This window comes from Bacillus rossius, chromosome 8 (genome assembly GCF_032445375.1).
Source record: "Bacillus rossius redtenbacheri isolate Brsri chromosome 8, Brsri_v3, whole genome shotgun sequence".
Classification (NCBI taxonomy): domain Eukaryota; kingdom Metazoa; phylum Arthropoda; class Insecta; order Phasmatodea; family Bacillidae; genus Bacillus; species Bacillus rossius.
The window spans coordinates 69,411,812-69,430,616 of record NC_086336.1 but is presented as its reverse complement, the minus strand read 5'-3'; the positions used below and the strand labels follow the sequence as shown (position 1 = coordinate 69,430,616).

Genomic DNA, 18,805 nt, shown 5'->3' with positions numbered 1-18,805 from the left:
ACACTGAGAGTTCTAAAATGATTCAGTAAAACCCAGTAATTTACAAGTTATACATGCAAATGTTGGCTTAAGTATTGCTCAAACAAAGAACAAAAAAAATTTATTATTTAATATTGCATTGAACATAAATTTACATTAAATAATGTTAGGTCCATTGTGTGATACTCCAGATTAAGTGACTGATTAATTTACCAATTGTTTTACTGAAAAAAAATTTGACACATTTTAAGCTCTTTTATTTATAATTAATAAATAAATATTAGATATTAAATAGTTAAATACTACATCCAAAAAATAAAATAAAATAAGAACGCAAATATTTGAGATTATCTTAAATACCACATTTCTTTACTTGACTGCAGCCATGATTTAAAGTATGACCTTGGTCCTATATCTCAATTTCACCTCGATTTTAAAATTTGTGTGCAAACCCTAGAACACTCAGATTTTCACTGAGCTTCATTTCCATCAAATTAAAAATTCAATTAATAGAATGTTTTTAAAAGGAATGATAATAATTGTTGAATTCACCAAAAAAAAAGGGGGTTTGAATGTAACTACATACGTACATAAAATTGTTATTACAGAAAACACTACTAACCTGCACGCCCTGAGCGTAGCAATCGCTTCTTCAAACTTCCTCTCTTTCAGGCATTTTTGAATGTTCCTCATCACATCCACTCTACGATTAGATAAGACAGCAAGAGTTTAGATCAATTGTACAACTAAGAACTAGGTAGTAGAGTCTTGGTCTCAAATTAAAGAACAACATACAACAGAATAAAAGTACAACTAATGATAGGTACACTAGAGTCCTGTCCTCCAAATTACAGAACAGACAACAGATTAATTGTACATGTAAGGACTAGGTACTAGAGTCCTGTTGGTTATGTCATATGGTCCAGTGCAAGAGAAAGCATACACACCTTAACAGAGTGAAATAAATTAAAAAATTAATAAACAAGCAACTTCAGGGGTTCTGGTCGGTAGTCACATATCACTATGCATAAATCTTTCAGCAATTAACTGACAAAGAATATTATTGTGATAGCTACTAATTAACTATGAAATCAAACCCTATTTAAAAGCTCAAACCTCTAGATGCTTTTAAGTTGGTTTATGTTTAAATTAACAATTTCAGAATAATTCTCTCTTTAAATAATATACCTTTCCTAAGATAATCAAACGAGGAAATACTATTTCTAATCTGTTATCAGCTTGGCAGATTCTGTAACAGGCTGTATTATGGAACGAGTCTATGATTTGGGCAAAAGTTTAGTCAACATTAAGGTCATAAGAGACGATGAGGGATGGTGAGATGATAATGGAGCCTTGAGGAATTAATTGGTGGGGGGAAATGGTATCACCCCCAGTAAAACCACTGGTTCACAGCAACGTCAGTCATGTTTCCTACTTACGAAAAATTTGGGCTTGACCCCGCATGTGATCTAACCACTCGTCAGGCGCGGTCCACCTAAAGTTTCTGGCGTGAGTATTCAGCACGGACGCACTTCAAAAGAACTTACTTCTGGTCGTCCATGTCTCTGTCCGTGACAGCGTCGAAAGGCACGGCCTCTGTGTTCAGCGCGCCACCTTGCAGCACGGCCGATATCTCAGGTGCAAGGTCGTTCCAAGCGTCCTCTGCCGAGGGCTGTGGCTCTGTTGCCACTGCTTTCTCTGCACCAATCACAGACCAGCCCCCATTATGCCAGTGCCGACAAAACTGAATCCTTGATAGTTGAATTTCTTTATGCTGTTATGAATTTTCTCTGGTGGATATACAAAAAAAAAAAAAAAAAAACAATATACATACACCTCATCATTTGCCTTTTTCTAAGGTAGTTTAGTTTAAACTTATGTTCTGCATATTACTTTGGTTTTGACTACACTGTATACTATACTCAATACTACATTTTGTATTCAGCTTTTACTAATTAATGATAAGTTACCACTGTATTCTAAGTGGCCCATGTCTAGGCCACAAGAAATCTACGGCTTTTTTTTTTTTACGTATTATAATTCTTGGTGTTCTATGTATTTTATTTTTGTAGTTATTTTATTGCAATTCTTAATTCTCAAGGGCAGCTCGAATAGGCAGGTAATGGTAATTTAATTAATCAAAGCAACAGCTGTTTAAATATGTAGATATTTATTTAATTGAATATTTTATTGGTGGTTTGTCAGAAACGATAAAATAAAAGTTGAGAGTGAGCAGAAATTGAACTACTGAGTGGGAGTTTCAAAACTTGTTGATGGTGCGGCGCTAATTGGACTCGGAAAGTGAACAGGGTGATCGTGTGCCGATAGATGGCAGTAATGTGTGAAACGAAGAGGGGAAAAACCTGGCTGATGACGCGAGCGTATGAATGGATAAGAGTGCAGACTGTACGACACGATCCGAAGTTGTAACTTACGCTGTTTTCTACGTTTCTTCCGTCGGGCCACTGGCTTCTGAACCATCACGTGGCCCCGGGAACAAAACTGCTCCAGCATCTTGAAGAAAATGTGCGCTGTCTCAATCAAATCTTTCAGGTACAGCCTGATGACAAAACACATGCAAAAAATTCAGGAATATAACAATAATTGCTGAAAACTAAATATTTTTGAGTTTACTATGACTACACTCATTAAAAAAATTCTATCAAAATATAAACTTTTGACTGGCATTTTCAAATTAACACATTTGGGTGAATGCTCTAGCTGAGCTCAAGCATATTATTTTAATACAATGAACAGAACTCAAGCCTAAATACAGCAGGCGTTTTCATGGACTGACGTGCTTGCTTGAGCAATCTTGGATTGTCACAACCGTCGTAGTTCGATTGGTTGCCACTTGAAGCACTGTGCTATACTGTTTTACGTGTGAAGTGGCTTCTGGCATGCAGCATCGAGCCACGGAAATAACAGTGTTTTTGCTGCGGTGGAAAATGGCAAAACGATTGTGTAAGAGTGACCAATTTTACAAGGAAGAAGAATTTTTTGCTTTTTCCGGTTCAGATGCTGACAATGGCAGTTCCTATTCTTGAAACAAGAATAACCAGCTGTAACCATTACATTTATAGGTGTGCCATAATTTAGGGATTAGTTATAACTTTTATTGTGGTGCAAGGAAAATTTAATTTTGTATTTTAAGTTGAGTTTAGTGACGAAATTTATGTGTTTGTCACTATAAAATGAAAACTGAAGTACAATATCATATATGTATTATTATTTACCTATTAACAAAACTTTATTATTTACATTTTTTTTTATTTTTAATGTACAATTCAATAAAATGATAATTTTAATCTTTTTTTAATGCAATTAGACAATTTTTTTAGTAGTAAATATTGTATACTTTTATCATAACATAGTATATTTGGATTTTATTTTTTTCATATTCTACTAACTCTGAAATCAAGTTTTGATTGAACAAATACCTTGACATCTTCACCTCATCAAAGTTGAGCAACAGCGTGAGAATCAGTTCTCGATACTCTATGACGTAGAAAACATTGTTCTTGATCACTTTCGATGAATTACGAACACTTTCATCCGGAGACTTGTCCATGGCCGTCAGTGTCATCAACAGCTCCTGAAAAAAAAAATGCATTATTTGAGTATGTAAAAAAAACATAAGAACACGCTAAATTACGATAAGAAAAAGCCACCTGCTTTGATTAGACCATAAAGACTATGATTAAAGCGCCCTAGCACCACACTCAATCTGCAGGTTGATGACGTGACAAATGGTGATGGCGGACAAGGTGAGGCCTGGCACGGCACGGCACGGCACGGATGACAAGTGACAGAGGTCAGAGTGGACACAACACTCGCCTGGTAGGCCTGGAGCGCCAGGTGCATCCGCTTGGACCACAGCCGCAGCTTCTTCTTGTCGGTGACCATCATCTCGTAGCAGTTCTCCAGCTGCGTCTGGACGAAGTGGAACGTCTGCACGTGCATAGTCTCGCTGGAACAGTCCCCCCCTTCACCGTCTAGGTCCAGCGCAGTGGCCACGCCAACACCTGGTAGCGATGTAATCTTTTTAGCATCGATATTGGCCGACGTTCCCGATTTTCTGGATTTTTCCACCCGATAACTTAAAAAACCCCGATACTCACGGAAAAAAAAGTACACTAATTTCGTCTTTTCAGGTGTCACCCGCATTATTTAACTCCGTAGGCATTTGTTTTTACTATATACTGGCTATATTATAATATTGTGTTAGGTAGTTCATTATTGAAAGACATAATTTTAATTGTGCTAAGCATCAATTTTATGCAGTAAAAAATTATTTTTTGTCATCTAATAAAAATCCTGATAAGAAATAATTATATTAGGTTTCTGAATCATTACCTAAAAATATCAATTTGCTTGTGATTTGCACTATGATTATTTTTACAGTAAGTATTGAATCAAAATTGTATTAGTTATCAAATCTGTTGAAGAAATGTATCGGTAACAGGATTGGTATCGGTTTTTATCTACACCACGATTCTATACAATTCCGGACAAAGTTTTTTTTTTACAGAAATACCAGTGAGAACATTTAACGTCAAATGTAAAAATGAAAACCGACGGTAATGATAGATTCTGAAGGGACTAAATGTGAAAGTCGAGCATTAACACGACCTGGCGGGCAATGTCAACAGCTGGAATCCACCCAAAATAATCCGAGCACCAGCGGCTCGACGGTGCCGGATCACAGAATTTTGCGAATCCATTTTCGCCTCTTCTTCGGAACGAGGAATAGTTGCGGACACACTTGCGGCCCGCTCGTGAGAGTCCGGCGGTCGTCCTTACCTGACGTACTGCACCTGGAAGTTGTAGTGACGGTTGAACTCCATGAAGAACTTCATGGCCCACAGGTAGTACGACTCGTCGTTAGCCTGCGTCCTCGCCCGAGCCAGTCCGTCCTACAAGACCACACGCCTGCGGATTGTCGAACACGTGTCCGGCGAACCAGAAGCCACCGTTCAGCAGCCCTGACACGTGTCTTCATCACCTCACGAATAGAGACAAGATTACATATATGGTGAACTGCGATAAAACCGAAATAACACGAAAAGCATGTTGTAGAGACATTGTACAACACCCAAATGCAAGTTTTATCATGGAACTAAGTAGCATTTAACAAAATCTTAAATTAATTCATAAAAAAATTAACTTTTAATGTTTGAAATTTAAGGAATATCTTTATTTCTGTACCAAAAATTGTACCAAAGTGCATGGATCAGAAAAATTAATTTCATTTCATTTTATGAGCATTTCTTATTGAATCACTTTTAAATCACAAACTCGCTACTTGGCTGCTGTGTTTTGAGATGTTACAACGTAGCAGCCTGTGATTCGATAAAGCTATGGTTGGGCGTTTCTCATCGGCCCAGAGTCATCCAGGTGAGTTGTGAGCCAACAGCAGAGGCAGCACCGAGGTATAACTATTTGTATTCTAGCCTATCGCAAAATGAATCCGGGAATTTTTCCGGTCTCTAATAATAACTTTATTGGGAACCAAACATTTTTTTGCGATTGCCAAAAGTTGTTAGTTAAAGAATTAGGGTCTGTATCATTGCACCTCTTGTTGCAATTGCTTAAAGATGTGAAATCTCATAAATATCTCGAGCCGGAAGCAGTTTCACCTGCCTCGCGAGCGGTGGGACCGTACCTTAACGGTGTGCATGAGGGAGTTGTACGCCCCGGTCAGGAACTCCACGCAGAACTCCTTCAGGAACAGGCGGATGCTGTAGGCCGACCTCCTCTCCGCCTTGTCATCCTTCATCGGCAGGCGGTTCCGGGGTCGCTTCTGCCTGCTCTGAGGGACACACAGGGAAGCTCGCGATGAGCTCGACCCCCCCCCCCCCCTTCCCGTTGCGCTCTCGCGGCAGACCCCGCATCCGCGCGCTCACCCACCTTCTCCAGGTCGAAGTTGAGGGACTCCAGCTTGTTGAGGGGCTTGTGGTAGATCAGGTCTTGATCGCTGATGGACTTCACGTCTTTCAGGACAAACGTGCCACCGAATCTTGAATGCCTGAGGAAGTAAAGGACAGTATATGAAGTCCTTTCCAACTGTAAATGTTTAAAACTTAAAATTAAAATGCAACACGTACACAACCATAGCTCGTAACACATTTGTCATAACCAGAGAAATCTGCTTTTCATCAAAATACCCACCAACATGTAAAATAACTGGAGAAAAAATAATATTCAAGATATATTGATTTTTCTTGAATCTAAGACACTATCGATTCTAAGATGCACCCCTCATTTAATATATTTTCCCTAAAAGAAAATGTATAGCAAGAAACATAAACTGCACTTCCATTTAAAACCAATAAATTTATTAAAGAAGTGAAAGTTAACTATATAGTGGATTAGTTCTCCAGTTCTTTTAAGTAAGTTCTCTAACACCACAGCGATAGTTAGCTGGTTTTGTGCACAGACTTCACTAGTGGACTAGTAATGATTCGTTGCTAAATTATAAGCATGGTGCACCTGTGATTATCACTATTTTTCTTAATTTTATAGTTTACTGCCTGCGTGAGATTCATGTGCCACATTCTGAAAAACCACCTTGGTAAAAAAAAATCTGATCTATTTACTCTCACAGAAATGCTTATCAGTTTGCCAGCAAATACGGAAGTTTATCAATATTATATGAACTGCATCTCTTTTTCAAAACTCTAAAACTCGATAAATATCAGTCTTAAAATTTTATTTTAAAAAAAGGGGGTTGTCTGTAAAGTCGGTTAAAGGACGATAATTTTACATGATAACGTCATAAGAAAACATCGATGAAAAATTGCATACTTTTTTAATTTTCAAATAATATTTACATTTTTTTGCAAAATATAAATATAAATAATTTGTTTAAATATAATCACGAAAAACTAGTTAAAAAGCCTGCCTTAACCCGTTTGGCATTATAGAAGATTTTCTCGCACGGTGGTTGGCCGGGTCTCAGACGCTCGGCTCAGGCGGAACGTGACAATTTTTCCGTGCGTGCAGCCAGCGTTCATCGATTTATAAGACGTTATCGCGTCAAAAAAAAACTCGGCACATATAAGATACTGTTGATGTAGCAAGTACCCCATATTCTGAGCTCGAAAAAAAGGTGCACCTCAGAACAGACAAAGCTCTCAGTTTTGCCTTTGAATATATATACTGTATAGAAGTCGCCAGCCCAGGTTAAAATTTCTAATACGGTTCGAGGTAGTTGGTTAATTCACCGCCGCAATCGCCACCATCTCTAGGGCATCGACTTGTGGTGGTCTCTAGCAGACAAGTGTCGAACTCTTCAACACCCCTTCCCCACCCTCCCTCAAACTAGCGTTGTCCTCCACCCACCCTCTACCCCACCTCTCATCCCTACAGATTTGTGACACACAAACTCCCGTTGAACGACTTTGAGCTGCAGTGAATGTTGGGTGGGGGGTGCGGGGAATGACAGCGGGCGACAGTGCTGGGCTCTAACGTGTAAATAACAACTTAAGATGATACAGGGTGTTACGGCAGCGCACTGCTGCGGTGAAGTTCCCAAGCTGCTCATCATGCGCTCCTGAAAAACGTAGAGTAAATCCTATCCGCTCGCGACTTCCATACAGTATATATATTCAAAGGTTTCACAAAGCGCACAATGGCCCGGGGGGGGGGAGAGGGGGGGTCCAGACCTGGAGCCGGCGTACTTCTTGACCTTGGCCAGCCGGTCCTCCGTCTCGCGCCGTCGCACGGCCAGCAGCTGCGTCTCGTCGCGCTGCTTCTCGGCCTCGCTGCGCTGGAGCGCCGCGCCGGCCAGCTCAGCGGGGCTCTGCTCCCGCATCATCAGCGACACGATCTGCATTCCACACCGCCGCTTCCACTACCACCTTCGCACATCACCACTGAGCCCTAGCTGCTTTCAGTGGCTTCAGATATACTACTTCAACATGCAGAAACAAGCGTTTATGATGTTCGCAGGCTTTCACGGCCATTGTCTGAAGAAGCTTGGCTTCTGGGTTGTAGCCGCGTCCATGGCGATAAATTCACCGACGTTTTCGGTCGACATTGCGGTCGCCATCATCAGGGGAGCAGTAACCTACTGCTCCCTGATGATGGCGACCGCAATGTCGACCGAAACGTTGGTCAATTTATCGCCAAGGACACGGCTACAACCCAGAAGCCAAGCTACTACAAGCGTTTATGTTTTTTTTATTTTTAGTCCAATTTTATTTTTAAAACAGAAATTTTCGATATATATATATTTTTTTTATTTTTATAAAAGCTGTTTTGTAATACTTACTCTACCAAAATAGTGGTAAAATTTATATGCTGCATTTATACGATAAAATAATTTGTAATACACTGGTCAAAAACAGAACAATAATAATTAATACGAGAGCATCAGTGGTTTAAAAGTCAAGTATGCTGATATTACAATTACAGCAGTAACCCCCCCCCCCCCCCCCCCCAAAAAAAAAAAACCCGAAAGTGTAATCGTGTTCTAGGGCTGGACCAATGTCAGGTAATGACTGTCTGGATTGTCATTCACTGCAGCTGACTAACAAACTGTAAGTAAAGTGAAAAACCTGAAGAAATCTTTTTTCAAAATAAAAGCACCAAAAATTTAAAATTTCAAAAGTTCTTTGTTAAGAAGAGTTACTTATTTTGATACCACAGATCTTACAATTATTTGAACGGAATAAAAGCTCAAAATTGAAATTTTATTTTACATTTTGTTCTCAACATCCAGGTGATTTAATATTAATGGAAGTTTACAAGGTTGCTTGTATTTTGCCAATTTGAATAAATGTTTCAAATCACTACACCCTTAGATAACCAAAAATCCAGCCAATAAATGCTTTATCCTGTACCTAGGATAGGTTTTTAAAATACCTCTTTTCATACAATGCAGTTCTGTTTACTAACAAATGGTGCTACAGCATAGTTTCATTTTAATTACCAGAATTACATACACATGATTAGGACATAATGGCTATGAATTCTTTGATAAAAAAAACAATAAAGTAAACATTATTTCACTTTCCCATAACTTTTTTTTTGGCAAAAATTAATGTATGTTTTACTATAAAGAAAAGGTTTTATCGGAAAGGCAAAACTCTACATTAGAATCGTTTCAGCTCAACAAGACAAGGAAGGTTACGGAAAAGAAAAAATTTCTAGAGAAGATGTGAAGTAAATGTATAAATTGTGTAAATGCATGAAAGGAAAAAAATCAAATGATGTAGAACAAAGTTTGCTGTTTCCACTAAAAACTTAAAAATTCAAACTTTTGCTGCTAAGGTCACTGAACTAAGGTTCCAGTTGCAGGCATGTCTGTGCATGGTGAACACAGTGTGTGACGCCACGCACTCAATCAAACAGAGCAAAGTCCGTCAGAGAACGAGGCTCGTAGGCCCGGCACGGTCCGGCTGGCGCACGGAGCTAAACTTCCCGAACTGCCTCTATTTGTCGTCGAGCTCTCGGGCGGGAGCGAGGACAAAGAGGGCCACAGACGAGGGAAGAAGGAGGGGAAGGGGGAGGACAGGAGAAGAGAAAAGGCAGAAACAGGATGCTTGCAAAACTTCCGCAACAAGCCAAATAAAGCATCCCAACCCCCCTTTCCACGGCCCATACACAACACCCCCCCCCCCCCTTCCCCTTCCTCCAACGTCTTTTAAGGAAGTTTGAGGCCAGCCTCTTCACTCCGCGAGATAACAAGTTGTCGACGCTTCGCAGCTTTGCCGCGCAACGAGCACTGAATGGCAGACAAAAGGACAGAAACTGCATGAAAAGATGTAGCTGAAGAGGAGAGGAGGAATCTGTATAGAATAAAAAGAATAAAAAAAGAAGAGGAAGGAAATCTGGAATGTACCAAGCAGCTTACCAAGTAATAAAAAAAAAGGTCGAAAGCCACATTAAAAAAATTAAAAAATATATAAACAACACTTGTGGGGATTAAAAAAAAGTTGACTAACTTAACTCTACACCAGGGCCACTCTAAGAACAAAAGAACTTGAGGTGTTTGCTCCTGTAGAAGAGATGAGTAACGCTTCAACCCAACGGCTGTTCCGACGTCTACCTGAACCCAGCTCTGAGCTCAATGCTGCCTGAGTTGCTTGCTATAATAACTGTTTGTGTTATACTTCACCTTAGTAAAATTATTAAATAGATTAACAATGGTAACTTATATCCACATTATGAATGTCATATTTATTCTTTAGGTATATCTCTATTTCGTGGTAATTTCTTTCTACCTTTTTTTACGTTAACTGTATCGCTTTTTCTAATAAGACTGTGCCTGATAGAATATCTGCATCGGATTTCATATATGTTTTGATTTCACATTTTTATTTTATTTTACAATTACATACTTCTTTATGTTTGTGCTGTCTATATATTTGTTTTTTATTTGTATAGCACCAACCTTTTTTAGGACTATGTCTTTTGGCCAGTATTACAAAATTTACAGTATTTATTAATTCCTACATGCATGCATCCATTCTTCACAAATTCATTGTTCATATATTATATAATTTTTTTGTTTATTTATATACAAAATAAATATAATAAATAACTAAATCTGAAGGCACAATCTAGGGTTGAACAAATACTATTGGTAGTATCTGCATATTACACTGGAGAGTCGGGAGCGGCAGCAGACAAGGGGGCGAGGGGGAGCGCTCACCTCCAGGATGTGCATGTAGTACTGGTGCTCGTGCTCCATGCTGGACACGTACAGCAGGAGGTCCACCATCCCCGACTCGTGCAGCGCCCACAGCACCTGGGACACTCGCACTCTCACCGCTCGGTTTCAACGACGGGCCAGTCAAACCCTCTAACACCTTCAACTCCTCAGCAGTCCAAGCGCTCAATATCCGAGGGAAAAGATTCATACATAAATTATTGAGGCAATAAAGTAAATTAAAAAAAAATTGGTTGTCTGTAAAGTCGGTTTACGGGCGATAGTTTAACGTGACGTCATAACAAAACATAATTGAAATGATTGCATACTTTTATGAATAAAATTGTATCATTTTTATTGAATTATCACTATTTTGTATGGATACAAAGAAGGAGTGAAATGAAATCTACAATTTAATTGATAAATTTACTTTTATTTGCACTCATTAATTCAAATATGTTTATTACTTTAACGAAGAGATTATTTTAACTATAACTTTTATACATGTTTGCTATTTAACTTCTTCCAATCTGTGTTATTCTGTTAAGGATAGGACGATGATAGGAAAAGTAGTAAACGAATGGGGGTGTTTCAAGTTTAATGTGCCTCGAAAAAGTCAAATCGATGGTTGTTTCAATCGAGTGGAAGAGAGATAGATGCGGTGCAAGCGTACAATGAGCATAACGGGACACAGCGTAACGTGACAATGTACGTTACGGGACACTTTTTCGTGCGTGCAGCCGGTGTTCATCGATTTATTAGACGTTGTCACGTCAAAAACAACACACACACAAACAGCTCGGTTCGGTTCAAGGGTGTCTACCAGCGACATGACAGTCAAACCCTCAAATACCTTCAACTCCTTAGCAGTCCAAGGATTCACTATTCAAGGGAACTTTGTACATGTGATAGAAGTGAAACTTCTATGGCAATTAAAAACCTCGACTCGTTGGTATATCGTAAGGGGTAAAACGACAGAAAGAGATAGATAGAAAGAAGACAATTTCCTACAAAAAAAAGGTATTAATAGAATTTAAAAAAAGTATCTAAATCATCAAAACGAAAACATTATATCCAAAATATCAGTTAAAATTTTGGAAATTATTTCGACATTTATGCTGATGTTGATATTATAGCTTTATGGAAACAAAATTAATATTATGAAACTAACCAAGTGTTTACACAAATCTATAGTATTTTAAAAGTCACTCATCTAACCTAAAAAAATCATTCAAATGTTGATTACTTAATAAATAACTTAATATATTTAAATGCCATTTTACAAAATGATTAGAAACAATGACCTATTCACTGTCCTTTTTGCATCAGAAATGTTTCAGAACAATTCTTCAAAAAAACATTGCATTGAAATTCAGCTTTGAAATTTTTCTCTCATAGTGCCCAAAGAAGTTTCACTTCAAAAATTTAACACTACTAAGCTAACCTCTGAAGTTTACTAGGTCAATTTTTTCTTCATACCTATCCTGTTACCATTCTCCAAGATATTGTACTTTTGAACATGAATGTATTTATATAAATAAAATTACAGTACACATTATTTCCCAAACTTTGTTCATGAATAAACATCAAAAGCGTTAGGATTTTGGATCCTTGAGACCTAGATTTGGATTCGAGGGGTGTATTCGAAGTATTCTTCAGGATTCGACTTTGAGATACCGATTAGAGAAAATTGGGAAATGAAAAAATCACTAGTGTTCACAAATACTGGTGAACCAGTTCCACAACTTTCTCAGGACCTTCTGATAACATTTTCTAACAAAGTTCCACTACATACAACACAGTAAGCAAAATTAAACATACTGTCCAAAACCAACCTAATATAATTCCCCTTAAAAAATTTCCAGCATGAGTAAGTTTAAAAAATTGAACTAGATACATAAAATTTTACCCTTTTGATAAATTTTCTGTTAATTATTAAGTATAACTTTCTAAGCATACTGAGAAAATTCTTAAAATTTCCTGCATATTCAGTTAAAAAAATTTAACTAGATACATAAAAGTTTACCTTTTTGATAAATTTTCCGTTATTAAATTTAAATTTCTAAGCATACTGAGGAAATTCTTAAAATTTCCTGCATAATAAGTTTAAAAAATTTAACTAGATACATAAAAGTTTACCTTTTTGATAAATTTTCCGTTATTAAATTTAAATTTCTAAGCATACTGAGAAAATTCTTAAAATTTCCTGCATAATAAGTTTAAAAAATTTAACTAGATACATAAAATTTTACCCTTTTGATAAATTTTCCGTTATTAAGTATAACTTTCCAAGCATGCCGAGAGTGACGGGAAACAGACTGCGATGAATGGGCACCTGGTCGTGGATGCTGGCGTCGTTGTCCGTCCTCCTCTCGGCGGCGGGATCCGCCGGCACCTGCAGCACGTTGCGCACCAGGATCAGGATGCGCTCCATGACCAGGCTGGTCTCCTCGCTGCGATCCTGCCACTCCTGTCGCCACAGCCCGGATCACAGCCTTCCTCGTGCCGTCCAGCTATAATCGCTTGTTACAAATTATTTTGTCACATTTCAGGTTAGGTTTTCAAATGATGTAAAAAAAATTCCTTTTTCTTTTTTGAAGTTAGAGGTAAAGTGTTTCACCGGGGTTTTTTTTGTTTTTATTTTTAAAATTCACAAGTTTATTTTTGAAGTAATTTTTTTTTTGTTGGCCTCTTTGTGTGGGAAGGCATGCTGGCGTGATTCTCCTTTGTTTTTTTTCCAATCCTGTGCAGCACACACCCGCGACCCTCAAGCAGCCTCGGGACACCCGTCTCACAGGCGCGTTACCGGTGACTTCTGTTCCGAGGCGGGGGAACGGATGGAACCTACTTTCCTACCGCTTACTTTCAAGTTCTTTTCTGTTGATAGATTTTTTTTTTTGACGTGATAACGTCTTACGAATCAATGAACGCAGGCCGCACGCACGAAAAAATTGTCACATTCCGCCTGAGGCCGAGCGTGCAAAAACCGGCCAACCCACCGTGCGAGAAAAATCTTCTATAATATCAAACAGGTTATGGCGGGCTTTTTTTTAACTAATTTTTCGTGATTATATTCAAACAAGTTATTTAAATTAAATTTGCAAAAACTGTAAATGATATTTGAAAATTAAAAAGTATGCAATTTTCCATTAATGGTTTCTTATGACGTTATCACGTAAAATTATTGTCCTTAAACTGACTTTACAGACAACCTTCCCTTTTTTTTTTAGCATATCTTAGGATTTCAGGGGAGAATAATTCTCCCTGGTCCCCCCGTCCTCATACGCCCCTGCACATTACCTATTCACCTAATATATCTTCCAAATGGTTGGGAAAAATTGATTTCATGTTGCTTGAGATTACATCTCATTAATAACTCATGTTTACTTTCCCGGCGTTCATACATTCATTCGTGCGGTCGCGTCTGACCTGCCCAAGTTTTCTGTGGCAGCGTGCCACATGCAGCTGGTTCACATGATAACACAGAGCACCACAGTACATTGCACCATACATTTGGCTTTACTCAAAAGAGTTTTAGGCAAGATGCAGATTAATGGGAATACGTTTTAATGTAATTTTGACAAATTTATTAAAAAATCAAGACTATGAGTTTAACGTATACTCAGGGCCAAACTTCTTATTTTCATGCCTACACAATTACATCATTTTGGGGTACTTTTCTTTAAGGCAAGCAGGTAGAACGAAATGGCGCCCGATTAAAAATGAGAAAGATAAAAAATTAAATTCTTGTTAATAAATAATTATTAGAGGTTTTTTTTTTATCTTCATGTTTTGAGTGTCAAATATTGTTCGTGCAGTCCAACGTGTCTGATCTCGGAAGTTTCAAGTTTGCCAGCTCTGGTCAGACACGACTGTGCCACATCAGCACCCGTCAGAGACGGACGCGACCGAGCGAACGCGTCAGAGGCGAAGACGACGAGAGGCCACTCACGATCTGCATGATCTCGCCCAGCCTGCGGTTGAAGACGCCCCAGACGGCGCCGTCGGCGAAGGCCTCCTTGTACGCCTGCAGGTGGCCGATGAGCTGCAGGTAGTAGTTGCGGGAGGCCTTGTCCTCCGGGAGCTCCTCGCGGTACAGCAGCAGCACCGGGTTCGTCAGGTTCACCAGCAGCCTGGGAGCATAACCTCCCCCACTGTAACTGAGTCGTGTATTTCCAAAACTGGCCATCTCCACAAAAAAAAAAAGTTTTGTTCTAGAAAATCAAATTCCATGGTAACCCACAGCGAAAAAGGAGCAGTTAATTACAAAAGCGGCCATATTCATTTAATAAACCGTCCTGAATGCCGCATCACGGAACTGAGTAAAACAGTTTCCCTCGATTTCTCGCAAAACTGTTCTGAGGGAGATGGCCATTTTTTTGGAAATACACGACTCAAACTATAGTCTGTCTCATTATTGGATTGCAGTCTGGAGCAAATGACACCCCTGTTACCCGACTGACACCACCCAGCTTTTTAACATTAACATTCTTAATTTCTATACTATTGATAATAATAAGATTCAGTATATTTTTAATTAAACTATTGAATTTTTTTTAGATCTTAAAATAGTGTACAATAGAACCTCGACTATCCATAACCCGATTAACCGAGCATTCGGTTAACCGGGTTCTCAATTAACAATTAAAAATACTCAGGGAATAAAAAAAGTGGGGGAGGAACCAAGACAGCGAAGTGTAATTCATTAGAGAAGGGACAAGAAAGAAATAAAATTAAAAACTACATATTAAATGTAGAATACGAACAGACAAAGAAACGGATTGGAATTGCCCGTTAAGAAGAAATACTATTCTGGTTTAAGCTGGATTACAAGTACGGAACAAAATTTTTGCTGAATTGTATAACCTAAGTATATTTCAATTTGATCGCCTGTGATTTTCGCTCATCCATGCTGACCTTCCCTCTCATTATCCGGGTTAATCAAGGTTCTACTGTATACTGACATGACATTATTATTACACTGTACATACACTCTTTGAAAGAAAACATAATGATTCCGAACACAATTTATTATTATCCAATTATTATTTATTTATTTATAGAAACTATTTGTGCCAGTTAGTCACTATGAACAAGAAGGCATTCCTTGGTCTTTTTCCGACTCGCCGAGTGAGTCTGTTCGACTGTGAGAAGTGAGACGTCTTAAGAATCAAGTCTCACCATTCAATTGTTTGCATTAGTTTTGAGATGCCAGAAAGTAACGTAACTTCCAATGCGAAACTCGTGATGGAAAAATACAATGATGTGCTTTTAAGTTGTTTTTGACAAAGTCCGTTGTAGTGTGTAATTGTAAGGCGATTTAATGTGCCAAGAGACATCCAATAATTGAACTTTAATTGCTTCATTTTGCTTACCCTGGAAGAAAGTTTTAATAATTTTCACAGCTCATAAAGACAAACAATTTTTTTTTGTAATTAATGCAAGTCAACTTTGTTTTCAGGGTCATTCACTGCCAGCTACCAACACTTATGAAAACCCCAGATAGAACTATGAGGTTTAGTTGCAGCATGGTTAATATGTCAATCTGTATTTATTTAGGTACAATTAAGTAGTGAATGGTTTGAAAAAATCCACTGTTACTGCTGACTTCCAAACACCCATGTCCCTTTAAAGTTTGTTGTTATAACGACAAAGTCATATAGTCAAATTGAGTCAAAACTTTTAATATCAAAAGATATAAAAAAAATTTGATGAAGAAAAAAGGTTGTAACCATTTTCAAAGTTTGGATTCCAAATATTCCTTTTTTATTCCTACAATCAAACCAAAAAAAAAATATTTTCTACGCGAACCTTTAGGCCTAGTAATCTAATACACGTCATAACGTAATCTGAGATTTCAGGAATTAAAATTTTTCACCTCGTAAACTCTGACAACGCAGAGCGAAAACCTTTGTAGCTTTCCTGCCAAAATTCTAGTGGTACCGACTGTCTCTAGTCTGTCTACCAACAGTAGAACACCCTAGATCCAATTATACATTTTAATATAATTTTATTTCTCAATAAACTTCATGATAACACTTTTAAAAATAAAAGAGTGCAAGACCACGGCTACAGGACGAGGCGAGCCCACCTCAACACGACATCGAACAGATCCTCCCGGCGCCAGTGATCCTTCAGGATCGGCAGCAGATCCGTCTGCAGCACCTTCGCCTCGCCCAGGTGGCGACGGATCTCGTGGTTGGCGTCATCCCGCCGCAGGTACCGGATCAGATCTTTCACTGTCTCTGAGAGAACACACACGAAAAACACAGTGAATAAAACTGATAATTTGCCGTTACCAACACCACAAAGCCATATTAATTTTCAGTTAGGTGTGTGGTCAAGGACACAAGCCAAAGAAAATTAAATATTAAATGTCCACTATCAGGGTGTCTACACTAGTATAACCAAACCCCTTATCCTTGAACGTGGTATGAAATGAGGCCGTAAGATGGGATAGTGATGATGCACAAGTTAATTGAACTCTCAGGAAACCAAACGGCATTTTGAAAGTGCCGACCTACTATTTTATGTTTTTGTTTCTTGGGTCATGCCCCGCAAAGAAAAACCAAAATGTTTATTTAAATTCTTACAGCAGTAATACTTCACCGTTGTCATTAAGACTTAAGTATGAAATTTATTTAACTTATTTTAAAATAACCACTGAGCTATAAAAATACCTCAGCACGCAATTATTTTCATTCAAATAATAATAATAAAAAAACAGATAAATACACTCACCGACACAATGAGCATCAACATAGTACTTGTTTCCGTCGTAATATCCCAAGGCATTGCAGGTTGCAGCTAGTTCGGCATACAATAAGGACGACATTCTGGGACCTGTTCAAATCCACTACGACGTTGATGCTTTTGAAATCTTGCTGGCCTCACGACTGATTCTTTCTTCCAGCAAAAACCATGGTTATTAAGAAAAGTATTCAAAACATTATTTTCAACACCATAACATATACAGTTTGTACACTTCACTCGTAAGCACAAACGTAAACAATAATTGATATCGTATTATTATTTACACACGCGCAATTCCTAACCTAAAATTTTTCTCGTAGTGCATTAAAAGGAGAAAAAAATCCTTACAGTCACAATGAAGAAATATTGTCTACACAGGAACCTCTAGGCCTAGTAATCTAATACACGCCATAACGTAATCGGAGATTTTAGGAATTAAAATTTTCTACCTCGTAAACTTTGACAACACCGAGCGAAAACTTTTGTAGCTTTCCCGCCAAAATTCTAGGGGTACCAACTGTCTCCAGTCTGTCTACCAACAGTAGAAAACCTTACGTCTGATTATAATTTTATTTCTCAATAAACTTCATGAATGAAAATGATCCGAAGCTGTTTAGATCTCAAATACCGGCATTTGTAACAGCAATTTCTCAATTTCTGCTCCTACGTCACTTCAGAAGGGCGGAAGTTATGATTTTGAATCAAAGTTATGAGTTTTTTAGTTACCGTGACAATAGCTGACTAGTACATATCATTGAGAAATCGTCAGTCAGTGTCAGATTAACGGAAAAATGGCATTTAACAATTTGGTCTGCTTTTTCACCCATCATGGAACACTTTGAGTGAATTTTGTTTATATGCATAAAATATTTGTGTATTTTATTTCGCTGATATAGTGTTGCTATTAAAAAACTTTTTTTTTTGTTCTGTGGATTCCACATGGAGTTGAATGCTCCGGGAGATAGGACAAGTCTATATCTTTATATATATATTTCTTGTGTGCGTGTGTATGTCACTGAACTCCTCCTAGACGGCTGGACCGATTTTGATGAAATTTTTTGTGTGAGTTCACGGGGATTCGAGGATGGTTTAGATTCACAATTGAATATTTTATCTCGATTCTGAGTTAAGAAAAACTAAAAAAAAATCACGCTTTAAAAGCAAAAATTGCAACGCATTATTAGAAGCCATTAAGTTTTGCTATTGTAAGGAACTAAGTAGAGAGTAAGAAAAAAATAAAGATCCTGACAGTTTATAGTGTCACCATATTTGTTTCAATTTTCAATACCCTTTTTGTATATTACAATTTAAATTGCAGAAAAAAAATCATGTTTCATAGCCACACAAATAGTGAGTGTGTGTCATTTCTCTATGTCCACGAGGTCTCGCCGCTACAATTTTCTCCTTGGGGCGAAC

General features: G+C 38.0%; 1 protein-coding gene across 3 annotated transcripts in view; it reads right to left on the bottom strand.

Annotated features, from left to right (window-relative positions):
- The window catches only part of LOC134535226 (protein timeless homolog), a 65,590-nt gene extending 47,714 nt beyond the window's left edge, over positions 1-17,876 (bottom strand). Inside the window, exons 1-15 of one of the 3 annotated variants that reach the window (XM_063374286.1) lie at positions 17,839-17,871; positions 17,378-17,542; positions 16,728-16,881; positions 14,589-14,769; positions 12,972-13,106; positions 10,640-10,735; positions 7,647-7,810; positions 5,890-6,007; positions 5,645-5,791; positions 4,783-4,895; positions 3,817-3,949; positions 3,420-3,574; positions 2,415-2,539; positions 1,527-1,677; positions 602-682 (exon numbers count right to left, since the gene is read on the bottom strand). In XM_063374286.1, coding sequence (XP_063230356.1) covers positions 602-682; positions 1,527-1,677; positions 2,415-2,539; positions 3,420-3,574; positions 3,817-3,949; positions 4,783-4,895; positions 5,645-5,791; positions 5,890-6,007; positions 7,647-7,810; positions 10,640-10,735; positions 12,972-13,106; positions 14,589-14,769; positions 16,728-16,881; positions 17,378-17,471 — 1,847 coding nt within the window. In that variant the 5' untranslated portion in view covers positions 17,472-17,542; positions 17,839-17,871. Of the gene's footprint in view, positions 1-601; positions 683-1,526; positions 1,678-2,414; positions 2,540-3,419; positions 3,575-3,816; positions 3,950-4,782; positions 4,896-5,644; positions 5,792-5,889; positions 6,008-7,646; positions 7,811-10,639; positions 10,736-12,971; positions 13,107-14,588; positions 14,770-16,727; positions 16,882-17,377 lie in introns of all 3 variants that reach the window. The other 2 variants (XM_063374284.1, XM_063374287.1) reach the window with 2 other exon arrangements.
- Positions 17,877-18,805: the final 929 nt, after the last annotated feature.